Source organism: Gymnoscopelus braueri (assembly GCF_963280865.1).
Source record: "Gymnoscopelus braueri genome assembly, chromosome: 4".
Taxonomy (NCBI): Eukaryota; Metazoa; Chordata; class Actinopteri; order Myctophiformes; family Myctophidae; genus Gymnoscopelus; species Gymnoscopelus braueri.
The window spans coordinates 38,405,713-38,424,584 of NC_137605.1; the positions used below are offsets into that span (position 1 = coordinate 38,405,713).

The 18,872-nt window shown below is 41.3% G+C and overlaps 1 protein-coding gene across 1 annotated transcript in view; it reads right to left on the minus strand.

Moving 5' to 3' along the window:
- Positions 1–18,872, minus strand: part of dnah5 (dynein, axonemal, heavy chain 5) — a gene marked incomplete at both ends in the record, with an annotated part of 153,136 nt that overhangs the window by 32,550 nt on the left and 101,714 nt on the right. The window contains 11 exon segments of the mRNA XM_080426081.1: positions 2,260–2,381; positions 3,643–3,833; positions 5,183–5,297; positions 6,218–6,356; positions 6,561–6,665; positions 12,013–12,195; positions 14,981–15,073; positions 15,075–15,137; positions 16,256–16,390; positions 18,292–18,473; positions 18,603–18,738. Of these exon segments, the coding sequence (XP_080282207.1) occupies positions 2,260–2,381; positions 3,643–3,833; positions 5,183–5,297; positions 6,218–6,356; positions 6,561–6,665; positions 12,013–12,195; positions 14,981–15,073; positions 15,075–15,137; positions 16,256–16,390; positions 18,292–18,473; positions 18,603–18,738 (1,464 nt within the window).

An 18,872-nucleotide genomic window follows, 5' to 3' on the forward strand; every position in this document is an offset into this window, starting at 1 on the left:
AGTTCACATAGGTCTGCATTCTGCTGACCTGAGTATTACTCAGAGGTAATTGCCTGGGAAGGATTCCATATCACAATGAAAAGACCATTGCTGCTGCTGAGGGCATGATGATGGATGCATGATCTCTTAGCATAGCACATCACATCCAAACATCATTTGAATGGCATCAGTGCCCCTGTGAACGCTCGCAGAGAACATTCATTTGTGCCAGAATATTGCATTGAGTAGTGGCGTGTGTGTAATCAGTGTACTGAAAAGCAATGGTTGTCAAAGTGGGGTTCCAGACAAAATTAGGACCACAATTTGTTAATACAGCATCAAAATCAATTTCACCAGTTTAACCCTACATACAGTACATATTGACCTATTTGACAATAGCTACAAGCTCACAATGTGCCACGATGCGATGCGTTGTGAGCTTGTGCTGTAGGTCTGATATTTAATATATAAATAATATACAAATCTTTACTTTGAATTTTGTGCGCGTTTGTGTGTGTGCCAGCATGTGTCCATGTCAGCATGAGCCCAGGCACGAGTCCAGGCACACACACACACACACACACACACACACACACACACACACACAGTGAGCAGACGCACAGCAGGGGATCTCTCTCGCGTGCACGCGCACATGCACACACACACACACACACACACACACACACACACACACACACACACACACACACACACACACACACACACACACACACACACACAGGGATCAGTCAGATCTATCTCCGTCTGTCTCCTTTGGGGGGCTTCTTCTTGGACAACTGATTTAATTAAACAAATAAGTGTTAATCCACTCCTGCCTGATCTTCACTAACTGACACGCACACACACACACACACACACACACACACACACATATGTAGCAGAAACCTTGCATCTCCATTTTTCAACTCTTTGTGTTTTGTTTCATAAATGAATGCCCTACTTCACCGTACTACGGCCTCACACAAAAGTGGCAAAAATAGCCTACAAGCTCACATCATCGCGACCCATTGTGTGCTTGTAGATCTGCTATTTTTGAAAACAGATTAAGTGAACGTGAAAGGGGTTAAGTGGTTCTGTGGGTTTCATAAATATTGAGCCAATAATAAATGATCAACAAGAGACTTGTGACTAAATAATAACTACATTGGAATCATTGAAACACAGATTTCTTTTTGGACATACAAGGTTTCCCCCCGACAGCGACGATGTGCACCTCCACATGAATGCACGTGGAAGCATCTACTCCTGCACACACTCACATACAAAGATCCATATGCACACACAAGCACATGCTTATGACACGCGCACACACACACACACACACACACACACACACACACACACACACACACACACACACACACACACACACACACACACACACACACACACACACACACACACACACACACACACACACACACACACACACACACAGTTCAGCCGAAGGTAATTGATTGGAAGATTCTCCGTAGTAAGCTAATTTCACAGAGTACAGAGCAGCCGGCCCCCCCTGTGAGCCACCATCCTGTCAACTTCGCGGGTGGGCGTGTGTGGGCACTCATGCGTATATTAGAGGGCCAGTCCATCATAGTATTCTGGGTTCATATGTACAAAGGCATCTTTTGACTGGCCCCAGTGAGTGTGTTCGTGTGTATGAGTGATCCTCCATGGCGTGTGTGTGTGTGTGTGTGTGTGTGTGTGTGTGTGTGTGTGTGTGTGTGTGTGTGTGTGTGCGTGTGTCCGTGCGTGCTTGTGTTTGATGTAGTGACACGAGGCTGAAATCATATTGACATGTTGAATAGAGTGAGGGAGAGACAGGCGTGAACAACACTTAATGAGAGATGAAAGCCTGCAGCAGTAACGTACACATACACACATATACAGTATACATACAGTATATATACACACACACACACACACACACACACACACACACACACACACACACACACACACACACACACACACACACACACACACACACACACACACACACACACACACACACACACACACACACACAGTGTGCACGCGTTGTGCATGCGTTGTGTGCATCTGTGTAAAGCCTTTTGACAGCACTGATCATTGATGTCAAACCTTTCTAGATGAAGAACCCTTTGGGGAAATGAGAGAACTCAACAGAACTGAACAGCTCACATCTGAATGTCCATTAGGCTGGGTGTATGCCTGTGTGCCGTCGCCGACTCTACCTGCATGCGTTTTGTCCGTGTGTGTGTGTCTGCTTTGTTAATGTACCTGGTCCAATATATCGGAGAACTGCCAGAGCTTGCTGAGTTCAACCAGGTTGAGCCAAGTCATGTCCAGGATCCATTTAGCTGGCTTCTGGGGGCAAGCCTTCAGGTCCAATGATGCACCTCCTGTATACAGTAGCGCACCGCGCGCGCACACACACACACACACACACACACACACACACACACACACACACACACACACACACACACACACACACACACACACACACACACACACACACACACACACACACACACACACACACACACACACACACACACAGTTATATGACAAATAGCTAAATAGCTTTTGAAAAAATAAAAAATAAGATTTAGAAAAAAAAATCAACCATGATTATTTTTTGTTTACGTTTTGAAAATGTGCCCAAAATAGTGACACCAGTGTGGTTAGGGAATTTTCATCTGCTACTGTGATATTGGATCTCTTTGATACTATAATATTGAACAAGCCGTGCTAGTGACCAAACAAAGCTCAATAAAATGTGGATGCTTATCTGTCTTAAAGTTCTACACAGTATTCAATACTCAGAATGTGTTTCTTTCTGCACCAAATAGTCCCATGTCCAATGTTTTGTCTCTGCACCAGTGCTGGCTTGACAGATGGTGAAGCTGTGTGCTTGTAGTGGCCTGTGGTCTTGCCAGTTGCTTTGGCTTGGCTTTTATTCCCATAGTGAAGAGCACTTTGTGGCTACGCTTCAGTGAACTGCAGCCAATACGCTCAAAATTCACTTGAACCTTGAGTAAATTCACTCTCTTCTAACTAAATAATACATATGACTTGCTGGGGGAGAAGAGAAGGCAACGTCTATCAATACTGTAGCTTGCTATAGTTCTAAACATATTTTGGAAAATATCATCTACACTAAAGTTTAATGAGTGAACTGTGGTGCACATGCCCGCTCATGCACTCCCACAACATGGTCTGATTTGTAAACATTGTCCATAACACTGTAAACTTACTCTGACCAGAATAATCTGAGCACAGAAATGAAAGCTGTTCTTCAAGGCAAGGACTGGAGTCAGACTGACAAATGGGGTTGAGAACCACTGGTTTAAAGGGGAATACCACTCATTTTCAACATTGAACTATGTCTTTAATACACCTTAGAGCTGTTGTGTGGAAATAAGAAACCCCCCCCCCCCCCCCCCTTCTATGTTGCCTAGAACTGGATAATTGATTGGGGTCATGTGATCTGACTTTTTTCTTATTTCCACACAACAGTTCTAAGGTGTATTAAAGACATAGTTCAGTGTTGAAAATGAGTGGTATTCCCCTTTAAGTGGTTAAGAAAAAAGAAAAAGACAATGTCAGACATGGAACAGAGAGGGTTACCGAGGGACAATAGACCCATTGACCTCTGACCTTTAATGAGTGTGAGGAACTCCTCATGCTTGACTCGGTTGCTCTGCATGTCGATCTTTAAGGTCAGCAGCAGTGTGAAGAGGAACTTGTGCTCTTCGTAGAGACCCCGCGCCGCATACTTATGCACTTCAAAGGTCATGAACTCGATGATGTTTCCGATGCGTTTGCTAGTAATTGGGCTCTTGGAGGATCTGTTTGGAATGGAACGGCACACGTCACAGTTACAGAGTCACGTTAATTGGCACACTCATTAAAAGCGCATTGGTTTTTCCATGTTAAGCTCGATTCATACTCGGAAATAGCCGACCTACAAGCTCACGACGCGCTGCGGAGCTTGTAGGTCTTCTATTTTCCTGTGTGCGTCACCGTAGGCTTTACACTGTTAAAACATGAGTGTTCATTTAACTCTGAGTGTGTCCAAATCGAACCAAATGGACCCTTCCAGCCAGCACGCCCACGTGCACTGGGACCCATATGATTTCATTTGGGTCTGTCTGAGTTACAAATGTTTAAATGAAGACTGAGGATTTATGTTGAAGTATTAATAACAGCAAGAAAATAGACTAAAAGTGGGGTGAATGCTCCAACAGCTTGGTTCAATGAAGGAATACTGAACATGGTTATTGTGGCATATTTACTGAGGTAATAACAGTCATATATGTCATTGTGAGACACAGACATGACGTTTGTTAATAGAAGATATAGGAATTATGCAAAAGCCATACACGTATCACTTCCTTTCAACCATTTAAAGTAGAGTGTTGGCCAAAGTATGTATTATCTCTGTAAGTGAGATTGCCGGTCACAATCAACCAATCAGTACTTGGCAGCATGTAACTGAACAACTCTCTGCTAAAGTTATAAACAAGAGACACCAAAAGCTCTAAAGCTACACATTTCCTAAGCAAAGATATGATTCTAATCCAGGATTTAAATTGAAATACTGAAATTTAGCCACATTCACCTATAGTTTTGAGGTATTGTAATTACAGTATTATAGGTCACGAGAAATTATGCAAACAACTCCCCTTCTCCCCTGAAAACTAGTTGTGGCAACAAGAGTAAGAGGCTTATAATACCCGGATAATGGCCAGGCGCATGTTCCCAACCTTTCACAAGATGACGTGGTGTGTGATTGCTACATATCTGTGCGGCTTGTTCTTTCCAAACACTGGGAGAATAACATGCCAGACAGTGCAGGTGAGAGAGAGCAAGTCAATGGAAAGATGGGGGATCTTTTTTTCAAAGACATCTCCTTGTCTCCGCTCTGTCTCTCTCTGTGTCTACTGTGATGACCCACAATTGTGTTGCATTTGGTTGTAAGCGCTAATGACAGTCAGAAAGAAATTCATGCTCACGAGCCTATGAATGAGAACACACACACACACACACACACACACACACACACACACACACACACACACACACACACACACACACACACACACACACACACACACACACACACACACACACACACACACACACACACACACACACACACACACACACACACACACACACACACACACACCCTTACCTGGCGAGAGAAAGATCAAAGAGTCCCAGGAACTGTCTTAGAGACGTTTGATACATGACATTCACCATGCTCATCTCTGTGATCAGAAAGTATAGGATACTGCCTCTGGTGGCCACTATAGGAAACAAAGACACAGATATTATTTTGGCCACCTTGGACGTTTTGTATAAGAAGTTAACACAATACTTGCATGCAGTGGTGTAAAGTAACTAAGTATATTTACTTAAGTAATGTACTTAAGTACAATTTTGAGGATCGCGCAAGAATGAACAGGTAACCACTGTACTTTAACTTTACTTGAGTATTTCCAATTGTCACTACTTTTACTTCTACTCCACTACAACTCAGAGGGAAATATTGTACTTTTACTCCACTACAATTATTTGAAAACTTTAGTTACTAGTTACTTTGTAGATATAAAGTATTACATTGTAAAACATACATTAACCACTTTAGCCCTGTTTTATACCGAGGCCAATTGAAAATAGTCGATCTACAAGCTCACAACGCGTCGCATCGTGACGCGTTGTGAGCTTGTAGATCTGCTATTTTCAAAAAATGTATTACTTTTACTTTTGGTACTTTAAGTACATTTTGATACCAATACTTTTGTACTTTTCCTCAAGTAAATTTCGAATTCCGAACTTTTACTTGTTACTGAGTACTTCTACATTGCAGTATTGATACTTTTAATTAAGTAAAACATGTGAGTACTTTTTACACCACTGCTTGCATGTTACAAACGTAAACACGAATAAGAAACATTTAGATTTTCATTTTCGTAGCTAAACTGATCAACCTTGGCAAGCCTGCTGCCGCCAGACTAACACACAAGCAAATGACATTTCCGCTGGCAGATGTGTGTGGTTTGTTTTTCAGGCTGAACCTTGGCTGGGACAATGGAGCCAATCAGGAAAAAAGACCCAAATTACCAACCCTCTGCATCTAACAATCTACAGTAATAAGTGATGATTTTGCTCGCCAATTGTTTGTGAAAAGGATTGGATCCCCCCCAAAAGCTTGTATTATTCTAACCTGGGCGGTACTCCTCTCTGGCAGCGTTGATCTGGATCTCAGTCTCTGCAGCGATCTGCAGCTTCTGGTTGACCTCTTCAGCTGTGCGCTTGGTGTTGCCAAGGACGATGATCAGACTCTCATCATCCACTAGTGATCCCTGGACAAGGGGAATAGGAGTTTATCGTGAAAAGTTGTGCAAATCTTTGAATATATATATATTTTTCTTAACTCAAATCTTTGCTTCTGGAGGTCCCTGGCACAAAATATTGTTGAGATGAAGGGGGTCCGCAGCCAAATAATTTTGGGGGTCCTTGACGTGAAAACGTTTGAGAACCACCTGCTTTAGGTACAAATTCCTTACCTGTGTGCTTGTAAGCCGATACAGCAGGTTGTCCTCCAGTTCCTTCATCTTTCTCTTGTTAGCCGTCACATCTTCCAGGAGGTCTGTCCTCTCCTTCTCTAGTTCCTGAGGTCAGATAGAGACAGACACATACACACATTTAGAGATAACATTTGATAGAAAATAGTAAACTCAAGAGATAGAAGATGAGTTTAACTCAGAATGTAAAACAAAAATTAAAATGTTTACACTCTCAGGTTTAATTTACCGCTCTGGATTTTGCTGTGTAGCCTGGAAGCAACTTTAGAGCGCTTAGATTACAAATCTAGTTTCCCAAAAGCATCAGGAAAGCCTAATACGGCTGTTTCCACATGGCAAAAGTTTAAATAACCATGAGTGAGTCTCAAGCTCCCCCACAGCAGGACTTTCATGGTCTGTATGGCTCCCCTGACATGAATAACCCTAACCCACAGTAAAGAAAGTCATTGTCTAAGTCTATAAGAGAAGCTTACAGATCTAGAGTGGACACAAATTGGCTGCTCAAAAATGCTGGTAGGGGCCTGGGTCGCGGCGTGGCGTGGCGGTCCAGGCACCCTAGGCTGCAATGCAAGACTGACAGCGTGTCGCGGGTTCAAATCCCGATCCCGTTGCTGCGTGTCACTCCCCATCTCTCTCCCCATTTCCTGTCAGTCTGCTGTCCTATCATTAAAAAGGCATAAAAGCCCAAAAACGAATCTTTCTAATACAATGCTGGTAGGTGGGAGCTGGGATATCAAGTCACGGTGAAGCATTGCACAGTGTCAAGGACATAGATGAAAGAAAAAGTCCAAACTCTTAAAATGGATATATAACTTTCAGACGTGTTTGTGGTCATTCTAACTTGTTGCTTGTTTTAGTATTTAGATATTTGATATGTATTTTTATCAGACACGCTCCCTTCCTATACAAAACTTCAAACTCCATTTTAACCATGATAGATTCAATGAAAACGTATGTCCTTGAATCTGGTGACTGATATTGTCCTTCTAATATGTGAGGGGGCCGTGTTTTTTTCAATTACTTTTTTCATTCATTTTATTTTATCATTTAATTTCCCAACAAAATTATGAAAAAGAAATGAAAAAAGTAATTGAAAGAACACAGGCGCATCATGCATTAGAAGGACAATATCATTCACCGAAACAAGGATCAACAATAATTAAACTTTTGTTGAAGAGTATGGAGCAAATCATGTGTATTTCATATTTGGCAAAAAGAAAAATGTTCTGCTTTACGCAGCATGCATAAACACTTCTCCTCAGGGTGAAGCCACGGAAAATAGATGTTCTTTTCACAAAAAGTATAAAGGTCTCATATACTGTACTGCATCAGGTGAGTCATCCAACCTTTTCTATGAATAATATTGCCCCAATTGTACAGTGTACAACAAAAGTGTATCTCTCGTTCTGTCCCAATTGAACAGAAACTGTCAGTTGCTCAAGTGGCGGTAATAAACGTGTTTGTTTGCAACGGTAATACAGAATGAGATAGGCAGTAGGGAGAGCTTGTCAGAAATATGCAGCTTTTAAATGGTCTCCGAGTGCTCTTTAAGAAACCATGGAGCTCAGCACTGTGTTACAGCCACATCTGTTAAAATACACAGCTTCACTTTTTTAGCAGTGAACAGAAACCCTTGGTTACCCCTGGTTAATGTCCTACTTTGTCATACTAGAGGTTCCCGCAAAAATAGCGGAAAAAGACAATCTACAAGCCCACAAACGCATCGCAAATTCTCGCAATGCAACATGTTGTGAGCTTGTAGATCTGCATTTCCCGCTATTTAAAAAAAAATGGTTGAAAGTGAAAGTAGTTACTAAGTCTGTGGGTTCTATAAATATTTAATCAATGAAACATATTAATCACTCAAACCCCAGCATCCATATTTTGGGGGGAATATTAGGCAAAAATAGGTGGTCTACAAGCTCACACGCTACGACGCGTTGTGAGCTTGTAGCTCGGCTATTTTTGAAGAAGATATTTGGTGTAGAGGGAAAAAAACGGTCCACGTGGAGAGCCAACTCAGGTCTGTATTACTAAGTCTAGAGCAGGGGTCTTCAACGTTTTTAAGGCCAAGGACCCCTTAATGAAGCAGGGACCCCCACTACATAGTGTACAACATTATGTTGCAGATTACACTTTTTCATAGCTTTCATAAATAGCTTCATAGACTTGTTAGACAGCACTGTCATCAGTGTTGGATTCATGTTAATGTGTATTTTCAGACAGTTTACCCCTTAAACCCTCAATACTTAGAAAACTTGTACAGTACTTGATCTTCTTTTCCCCTACACCAAACCTCTTTGCCGAAATTGGCCGATCTACAAGCTCACAACGCCTCACAGCATGAGGGGTTGTGAGCTTGTAGATCTGCTATTTCGGCAACATTTTGTTCCCCTCTGAAAAGGAATTCTGGGGTTCAAGTGGTTAATGTAAAAAAAAAAGAAGTTCCTATCACACAAACATTTCGTGGGCCCCCCAGTGGTAACTCTGAGAACCCCCTAGGGGTCCCGGACCCCCTGTTGAAGACCCCTGGTCTAGAGGGTTTAAGTGGTGAACAAGAGTGTGTGACTAAATAATAAGTACATTGGACCCATTGGAACACAGCTTCTTTTCTCCATTCCCTGAAAGGTTACGGTTTTGGACATACAAGGTTTCCTCCACCCGACAGCGTCAATATGGACTAAAAAACACAGCCATACCTCGCTCTGCATAATGGACTATGAAACAGGAACGTGCAAAAAAATACAATGCGTGATTGGCAGATATAAAGGGGCCTCACACAAAAAGTAATAGATTAAATGAAATCAACTTTGTTAATGTTAATGTGTCTCTGTTGCTGCTATACAGGGAGCAATAGTGTTCTCCTCTGCATGCGTTATGCCCTCCTGGTGAAACTCCTCGCTCTACGGTGAAAAGAAGCAGCTGGTGATGTCAGGTGTAACAGAGGAGACATGAGGTTGACAACACCAGCCTCAAGGCCAGCAGTGGCAGTGACAGTGACTACATGAGGGAAAAGGGAATTGGCATAATGACTAAATTGGGAGAAAAATGAAAAAAATATCATTTTCTGTCAAGAAAAAATGTTTTTCTCACAATTCAGACAAGACTGACTTTATTTAATCCCCATTAAATTCAAACTTTCCCCGAAACATTACCTACTGTATGGGATCATTCACACACCAAAAAAAAAAAGGATTTCTCCTGTAGTAGAAACTGTCAGCATTTGGAAGTGTGAAACATTTGCTCTAATAATGTACACTCCTACTGTAGCTCTTATTTCCCTGGAGTTAGACCAGCCGCTCCTCACATTTCCTCACATTCATCAACACCACGACCCCTCAGACCTTTGGCCTTATTCCCCGTTACTGTAAACAATGGGCAACACAATGACACCAACAGCCAACAACCTAAGCCTCAACTTCAAACCTCAGGTGCTCCAAGAGTCCCTTATCACTGACAGTCTAACTTATAAGAGTCCAGAGGGCCAGAGCTGTCACGCAAGATTTATAACAAGGGCAACCCAAGTAGAGGTGCGTGTATCGCCGACCTTGACCTTTGACCACCAAATAGCACTACACTACTCTATGTTAGATACTGAGTTAGGTATATTATATTTATTATATAGATATTGGGGTGGGACGATATATCGATATCGCAATATATCGCGATACTTCCTCCCGTGATAAATAATCAATATACTGCCGAAAAATATCGATATCGATTTTTTTTTGTGATACGTTTTTTTTCTGACTCTGTATTTGTGTGATGATGATTTTGAACAGTTTGGTGCTATTTTATGTGTTTATGAATTGAATACAAGGACTATCGTGATATATCGTTGGTGAAATTTCATGCAATATATCGTGATATCGCAATATATCGAATATCGGGATATTATTGTTATCGAGGGCCTAATATCACCACAGATATCGTATTGTGAGATACCCATATCGTCCCACCCCTAATAGATATATAGATATATAGATATATAGATATACTGTATATAGATAGATATATAGTTAAAGTGTCATGGCCTTGTGCTGTGATTCAATGATGATACAGTGAACTAAGTCATTTCAGACTCTGACTTAAATATACTGTGTACACAGACAGACAGCCTCCTTAAAATGTTTTCACAATGGCTTCACAATACAGCTAATCACTGAAAGGCGAGATCATGCCTCACTGTGCCTCAAGAAACATCAGGGAAGTCTTTCTATTTGTGACAAACTGATTTGTGTTACAATACCGAATGTGCTGTGTATTTATAAAGTACTATGTTTACAGAATGATGTTTACTGTCGCTCCATTGTTGCACCTGACCCAAGAGCAACATTGGACAATCTGCTAAATCGGATATAAACAAATTTTTCATACGTAGACAAATGTTGGTATATGAAGCATAATGGCCCCTCTATGAGGGTGTACTGTCTGTATCTGCCTGATGTGCCAGATTTCTTCTTGTGGAGTCGGCATGTTGAATATATTGACCAGTTAAAGTATTGTTGTAAAAAAAAAAACACTGTTTTCAGCACCTCGGACAGTGACCAGGTGGATCCCTAATTAGTAGGATTGAGTGCATTTACAGTATGTAGGCCAGGAGACCTGCATTCCAGCTTCCAACATATTGTTCCAACTCCCCTTTCCCCTTAAATTTAGAAATATAAAGTTAGAAGTAAGAAGTAAGAAATAAAACGCTAAAATAGAATACAGAAGTACTGGCATTATAGGGATTCTCAAACTAAACTGTAACAAATCAGAAATTCTAATCATTGGCCCAGACTCGATCCTCACCCGCTCAACTCAGAACTTCTCTCTCAACACTGACGGCTCCACTGTAACTATCTGCACCCACGTCCGTAACCTTGGTGTCATATTTGATTCCACCCTCTCATTCCTCCCCCACGTTACGTAAACTAGATCACCAAAACTGCCTTTTTTTCAACTCAGGAATATTGCCCGCCTCCGGCCCTCTCTGACTTTACCAGCGGCTGAAACACTCATTCACCACCTCCAAAGTCCTCAACAAACTCCAATGGGTCCAAAACTCAGCTACCCGTCTGCTCACCAGTACCCGCTCCAGAGACCATATTACCCCCTCGATGTAACCCTCAGGCACTCAATAATCTGGCTACCCCCTTACCTCTCCGATCCTCTCGAACCTTATGTCCCCACCCATTCCCTCTGGTCCAGTGAAGCCAACAAAGGAGGTCCCCAAGTCAGCCAAGTACCGTACCTGGGGGGACACGGCTTTCTCTGTTGCTGCCCCCCCCACCTATGGCATGTTTTATGGCATGTTTTTCCTCTTAATAAAGTGTGTTCCTTCCTTTTCTTTATGTAAAGCGACTTTGGGTACTTGGGAAAAAAGCGCTATATAAATCGGAGCTATTATTATTATTCTACAATGACTCTATGGTACTGCCTGCAAATGTACCTGTTTCTCTGTGAGGATGACCCTGCCCAGTAGCTGGTCTTCCAGACCTCGCATGGTGACCGTGAAGTCTATGATAGAGGTACGGGCACTGATCTCGGGGGTATAGGCCGGGTTAGGCAGCTTGGTGGTCACGTATAGCCTGAAGCCTTTCATCACATCCACCTCCTTGTCTCCAACTTTCACCTGGAAGTGGGAGAGAATGGAAAGGGATATAACGAATGATGCATCTGTTATAATATTGATTTTGTTCAAAATAAACCACAGTACAGTATGTGAGTGAGTGTGAAGTGAGCGGTGCCTTTGATGAGTTCATTTCATTAAGCTATATGAACTAGAGGAACAATGTTAAATCCCTGTCCATTCATTTCAAGGCTGCTAAACAGTGCCACTTGCAGGTAGGTCGACCAGCGGTATTCTGGCAGTACTACTCTATTTGATGTGTGGGCGCTGGTATTCAGACGGTACTACTCTATTTGATATGTGGGTGCTGGTATTCAGGCAGTACTACTCTAAATATTATTGTCTCTGGGCCATCGCCCAGAGACCCTTTGTGTACATCCGGGTCCTCGTGGTGGCTTCTACAGCTCTAAAAACATCGTTGTAAACAGTAAGAAACGCTGGCACTGGATGTACCCTGTTTTAAAAAACCTCTGGCACTCATTGTGTTAAGTATTTGTACTCAGTTTAGTGACTTTAAAGTACTTTTACTTAAAATAGTAACTTTCTGAGCATTACTTTTAAGCATTTTTACTAATAGTAACTACTAAGAGGTATTCTTTACTCATTTTAATAGCTTTTAAGATGTTTTACTCAATTGATTTACTTTTTTATGTATTTACTTTTAAGTATTTTTCACTTTACTTACTTTTAGGTATTTTTTTACTCATTCTAACAACTTTTAAATACTTTTACTCATTTTAAGTACTTTTAAGTATTTCCACTGTCTCCTGTTTGTGTTTAAGTAGTTTAACTGATTGCATCTTTGTGTTGCAATCAGCTGCAGCTGTTGATGTCGTGCTAAACGTACCGCTCCACTTAGTATTTCAAATCATGATGAAATTGAAAAGAAAAGATTAAATGGAACCTTTACCCCAAAAGGAGACAGGCCAGTGTGCATGGCAGCTTATGGACAAGCTGCCTCCTTGGCAGAGCTCTGTAACGTACTTAGTGCATTTTCTAGTTATGATTTTTTTTGTTTTACCTCAAATCTATTCATATTTATTGATAGACCATACTGATAAACAGCATGAGGACATATTGTGAACAAGATTACGGTATTAGTGAAAATGAGTGCAGGTCTGTGTGTGTTTGCTGTATTTAAGCTGTCATTACTCACGGCAGTACAGCTCCTAATTATCTATCTGGTGGGTTTTCCCTTCATCAGCCATCACCACCCTCACACCAGAATATGTGGTTATATAACTTAACCACTTTCAACCTGGCGTCCCTGTTTTGAGCATGTCATTATAGGCAAAGATGTTCTAAAATATTCAAAACAAATTAAAATAAATTCAAGGAACTTCAACAATAGGAAAAACTGCTACAAGCTCACATGGCGATGCGTTGTGAGCTTGCAGATTTTCTATTTTGGCTATTTTTGAGAGAGAGAGAGAGGAGAGAGAGAGAGAGAGAGAGAGAGAGAGAGAGAGAGAGAGAGAGGGGTGTTGATGCCTTCACTGACACCTCTCTCTTTGGCAGCCGGAGGGCCTTAGCAGATCAGTATTTTTGTACGTGTCTTGAAGTACATTAACACATGCTTGGTGTGTGTGTGTGTGTGTGTGTGTGTGTGTGTGTGTGTGTGTGTGTGTGTGTGTGTGTGTGTGTGTGTGTGTGTGTGTGTGTGTGTTGAGTTGCGGGGGCCAGCTGCTGTGTCTGCTGCTCAGCGCTCCCTAATTGGCATCAGATGAGAACCAGGACTCGAGACACGTTAATGAGCGTGAGTAAAATGCCTCCAGTTAAGAACTCTCAACCACTCTGGTGAATGATTCTATTTGTATACGACATTGTGCACATCTGTGTGTGTGTGTGTGTGTGTGTGTGTGTGTGTGTGTGTGTGTGTGTGTGTGTGTGTGTGTGTGTGTGTGTGTGTGTGTGTGTGTGTGTGTGCGCGTGTGCGTGTTCACTTATTTGTGTTTCTTTCATCACAAGGAAACGGCATGCATGTGGATAGAAGTCTGTGTTCTCGTGCAGTGTGTGTGTGTGTGTGTGTGTGTGTGTGTGTGTGTGTGTGTGTGTGTGTGTGTGTGTGTGTGTGTGTGTGTGTCGGAGTCTAGAGGATGATACTGATGAATGAAATAAATATGAATTGAAGTGTAAATTCAATTTAATTAGCATGAATGGTTACTCTGAACTAACATTGGAACACTACACACATTTAATGAAAAAGATTGTTGTGCTACTTACAACCTTTCATGAATATTATTATTATTATAATATCATTATAAACTCATGCATTAGCCCAAATGATTGACCCTGTATTCATTGAATTGATTGTGCTAATAGTTATTCCAATGAATAATCATTGACTTTGTGCCCTTGTGCTCTAGTTTTGTCAGTGCCTTTAGGCACATGGATTTCTCCAATGACGTGATTCGGACATTTTCCCCACCTTGGGATGCAAACTTCTAATGCAAACGGAAACAACAGAGGGTTCTTACAGAGGCCATGTGCAGTCAGGAACAAAATGCAGGCACTTTGAAGTTGAGTTTGTGGGAAGCAACTTAAACTTAAAAATACAGTCGTGAACTTGTTTAATCTTTATTCATGACTATGCCTGGCAATTAAAAATGCAGCGACAATGTGAAGCAGAACATTTGGAGCTTTTTTGTTCCTTTGCATTCAGAATGTCACAGAGGTGGACTTCTCAATCTTAGTGAAGTTCCTTAAAACAGGCTTCAAATAGCTTGCAGTGTGAAAAAGATGATGCCATTGAAAGATTTAGGCATCAAGAGTTAATCAGCTACTTTACCTTATAAGTGGAGCCTGTCTTGATGAAGTTTTTCTCCAATACGTTGTCCAGGGCAGGGTCTAACTCCTCTCCTACATCTTCGATCAACAGGGGGACGACCTAGAGACAAGCTGTCCTCAAGGTGGTTCCTGAAGTACTTGTGGTTCAATGAGGTTATCTGGGACCAGGAAAAGAGCAGATCAGATTATCTTCCAACATTAGTAAATTTGTCAAAGTAGCAATACAGTTTGGTCCTGATAATGCTACGCAAACCATGGAGTAAGTGATGAAGACATTGGTTTTGTTCAAACTGATGTTCAAAATTACAGAAGAAAACTTGGTTTTATGATTTATAGTTTGAGTAACTATCCATTGACTTCACAAACAACAGGGTATTTTCTCAAACACTCCATTATGCTACTTCATTTACAGAGCAGGACACTAGAGTAAGATCTGATTCTGTCTTATAATACATGAATACATCACACACCGCAGAGTGTTTTCAGAGGGGCTTATACAGTACATGACAGCTTGATGAGGTCACAAAGGGAGGGATTATAACTCAGTGCTTCTGAGATTGTCTGATTGGTAACCAGGCAAGCCCTCCTGGAATAGTCCAAATATCAAACACTGAAATCAATTCACCCAGCAAGAAATTGCCCGTAACCGTAACAAGGCCAGTGACCTCTCTCTATGAATGCAAATTTGTACAATATGCATTAAATTATTTCCTGGGTATACGGAAAGACTTTAGGACAAAGAAAAGCATTTGGGGGAAAGAGACCATTGTAGAAAATGAGAATTATAAGAATACTTTCTCCCAGGCAGTGGAAGTGAAAAAGGCAAAGAAAATAATAAAGTGTCGCCCAAAGCTCAATATCCTGTTCTAGACAATGTTATGTAACGATGATGAAAGAGAGATTGCTTCATTATTCAGCCATTCAAATTAAACATAAAAACTAATAGAGAGAAACAGGGAAATGCATTAAGACTGATACAAAAAAGTTCCCAACATATTGTAGCAGTCACACAGAACTCAAAGACTAAAAAGAAAATATTTCATGCCTTGTTTAACCTTTTTGAAGATTATTTACATGAATCACTACTATTATATAGCATACAGGTGATAAGAAAGGTGGTAATTGTAATTTACAAACACATGGCATATCTCAGTGAGACACTACAATACAGTATGTGACACAGGGAGGTGGGCAACACTTGAATTGTTCTGACTGATATTTTAGATTGCAACCACATTATGTGCAAAAAAAACTCAATGCATAATTGATCACAAACCTGCAGTTCACTCCTGGCCTCTTTGTTCTTGATCCAGATTTTGCCTTGGTTCTGGGGGTCGATGAGGAGAGGGAAGCGGGCAGCCTTGGTGACAATGATGCCATTCTGAATGGACAGGTCATCATTGGGGAGACCCTGTGAAAGAGAGGAGTGATATTACATTCCATGTTAATACAGGCAAATGTAGGCCAGCAATTCTCAACCTTTTCAATTTCAAGAACTCCCATTTTGATGTGCATTAGGCCATGGACCCCTTTTGATTACAGTTTATGTCTGGGCCCCCAATCTAAGAACATTTTTATTGATAGACATGATTTGGTCTGATATGGTCTGCCATTTGGAAAATAATTCCTTTACTATCTATGCACTGTACGTCAGTGTTAATTTCATCGACTAAAACTCTGACGGAAAATGTTCGTCGACTACTTTATATCATTGTCAAAAACTAGTGGAGAAATCATCATGGTTGCGCGCAGGTGTCGCAGCACGAAAATAGCCGATCTACAAGCTCACAACTGTGAGCTTGTACTTTAAGTATATTTTGATGCCAATACTTTTACTCAAGTCAATTTTGAATACTGGTTATTTTACTTGTAACAGAGTATTTCTACATTGTGGTATGGCTGCTTTTACTTAAGTACAAAATGTGAGTACTTTTTCCACCCCTGGCAAGGTGCTCATAATTTAATTAGTAGTAGAGCCAATTAACAGTTTAGTCAAAAATCCATGAATGGCTTGTAAAAGGAAATACTTGAAAACGACTATATTGACGTTACACGACACCCATGACACTTATAAACAGCTTACTTTTACTTTATTTGTTTATTTAGACAGGACAGAGCATATTAATGAACGTCACATGAACGTAAATACACCGGATTTAGCAAAGATGCTAATTTTCATCCGCAGTCCTCACACAAAACATAAAAACATAAAAACAATAACATCAGAAAACAGACAAACGGTGAAATACAATTACATTACATCACATAGCCTAAAAAAACCTAAAGTATGATCACAAATGGTTGCAGCTTTGGTTTTCAAGCAACCATCTTTTCACATTGAATTTAAAAGATGGAAATGTAGCACAATCCCTTATACGTAGAGGAAGGCCATTCCATGCTACACAACCCTGTACTGAGAGGACATTTTGACCGAAGGTTGTTTGCCGGTGCGGCACTTCACAATCTCCTCGAGTGGTTGCTCTGGTACTGATTCCTCTTTCAGGCTTCCTTTTAATGAATTCCCTTAGGGGGGGCGGGCACAGACCATGTAAGGTCTTGTATATGACCCCAACCTGTTTGAACTTTTTTGTCGAAGCTAAAAAAATTTAGCCTCCTGAGTATGTTACAATGATGATAAGAGTGAGGCTTCCTGTCAAACACCTTGAGCGCACTTTTGTAGAGCTGTTCGATGGGTTTTAGGATCGTCACGCCAGTGCAAGACCAGTTTGTAAAACAGTACTCAATGTGTGATAGGATCATACAGTGAAGATACGATCTGGCAGCTCCAACTGTCAGGAAGGGTCTAATTTGTTTGTTTGCTTGCTGGATTTGTATAAGACAAAGACCAAGTAGACTTACAGTACCAACTGTACTGTAGGCTGTCTTTTGTGCTGTTAGCTAAGAAGATGTAGATGTATAATGAAGCACACAATGGTCGATCTGCTCGTTCAATTCACTAATAATTAGCGTGGAAGTAACAACAGTTCATTGTTCACTGCATTATGCATGCACTGTTGGGCTGAATAGTGTTATTTTGTTCATTATTATTTATTTTGAGTGTGAAGTCTTTTACCCTGCCGTTTCAACAGTACATTTATTGCCCTGTAACTGTATCTTAAGCTGCTATGCTGCCTTTGGTGACTGAATTCCCCGCAAGGGATCAATAAAGGTCTTATATTATCTTAGCTCATCAATGTAGAAAACCCAGTTTAGAGGTTATTTTAAAACATTTTGGTCAACCGGCCTGAGGCGGCCTCTATCAAGAAAATAACCGTTTTTAGTGGAAGGAAATGTGCATTCAGCATGTCTGACCTGTAGGGTCCACTCGCTGACAGTGGGGGCGTCAATGAGCAGCTCGGTCAGGTTGAGGTTGTTGCCAAACGGAATGTGACGCAACTTCAGCTCCCGCTGCCAGTCGCTCAGCAGGAGGTTACGGAACTCTTGGTTGAAGGGGCCCGAGTAGGACAGGAACGCCGTGGCTAAAAGGACATCACCTGGCATGGGAAAAAAAAAAACACCAAGATGTTTCCAGAAGAACCTGACAACCTGTTGCATAGTTGAATTTTAAAAGATGATTGGGTTGATTGAAAAGAAAGTGCCCTGAAGCCGGTACTAAAACTCACCGACGAGCCGTTTGGTCTGTGCAGCAAACTCTTTGCTCTGCTCTGTCCACCTTTCCTTCTCTCCAGCCAGGCCGCTGATCAGACTAGACGCTGTCTGCATCTTATGTCTACAGCGTTCAGCATCCTCCAACAGGGTCTGAGAAAGAGCACACGACCCAGTCAGCTGTACTGTAGGTGTCTTCTAGCATGTCCTGGCAGTCACCCATTCCTCTGTACACCCACCCTATTTTTCTGTATATTTGTTAATATCGTCACTGTCGGCCAGAAACC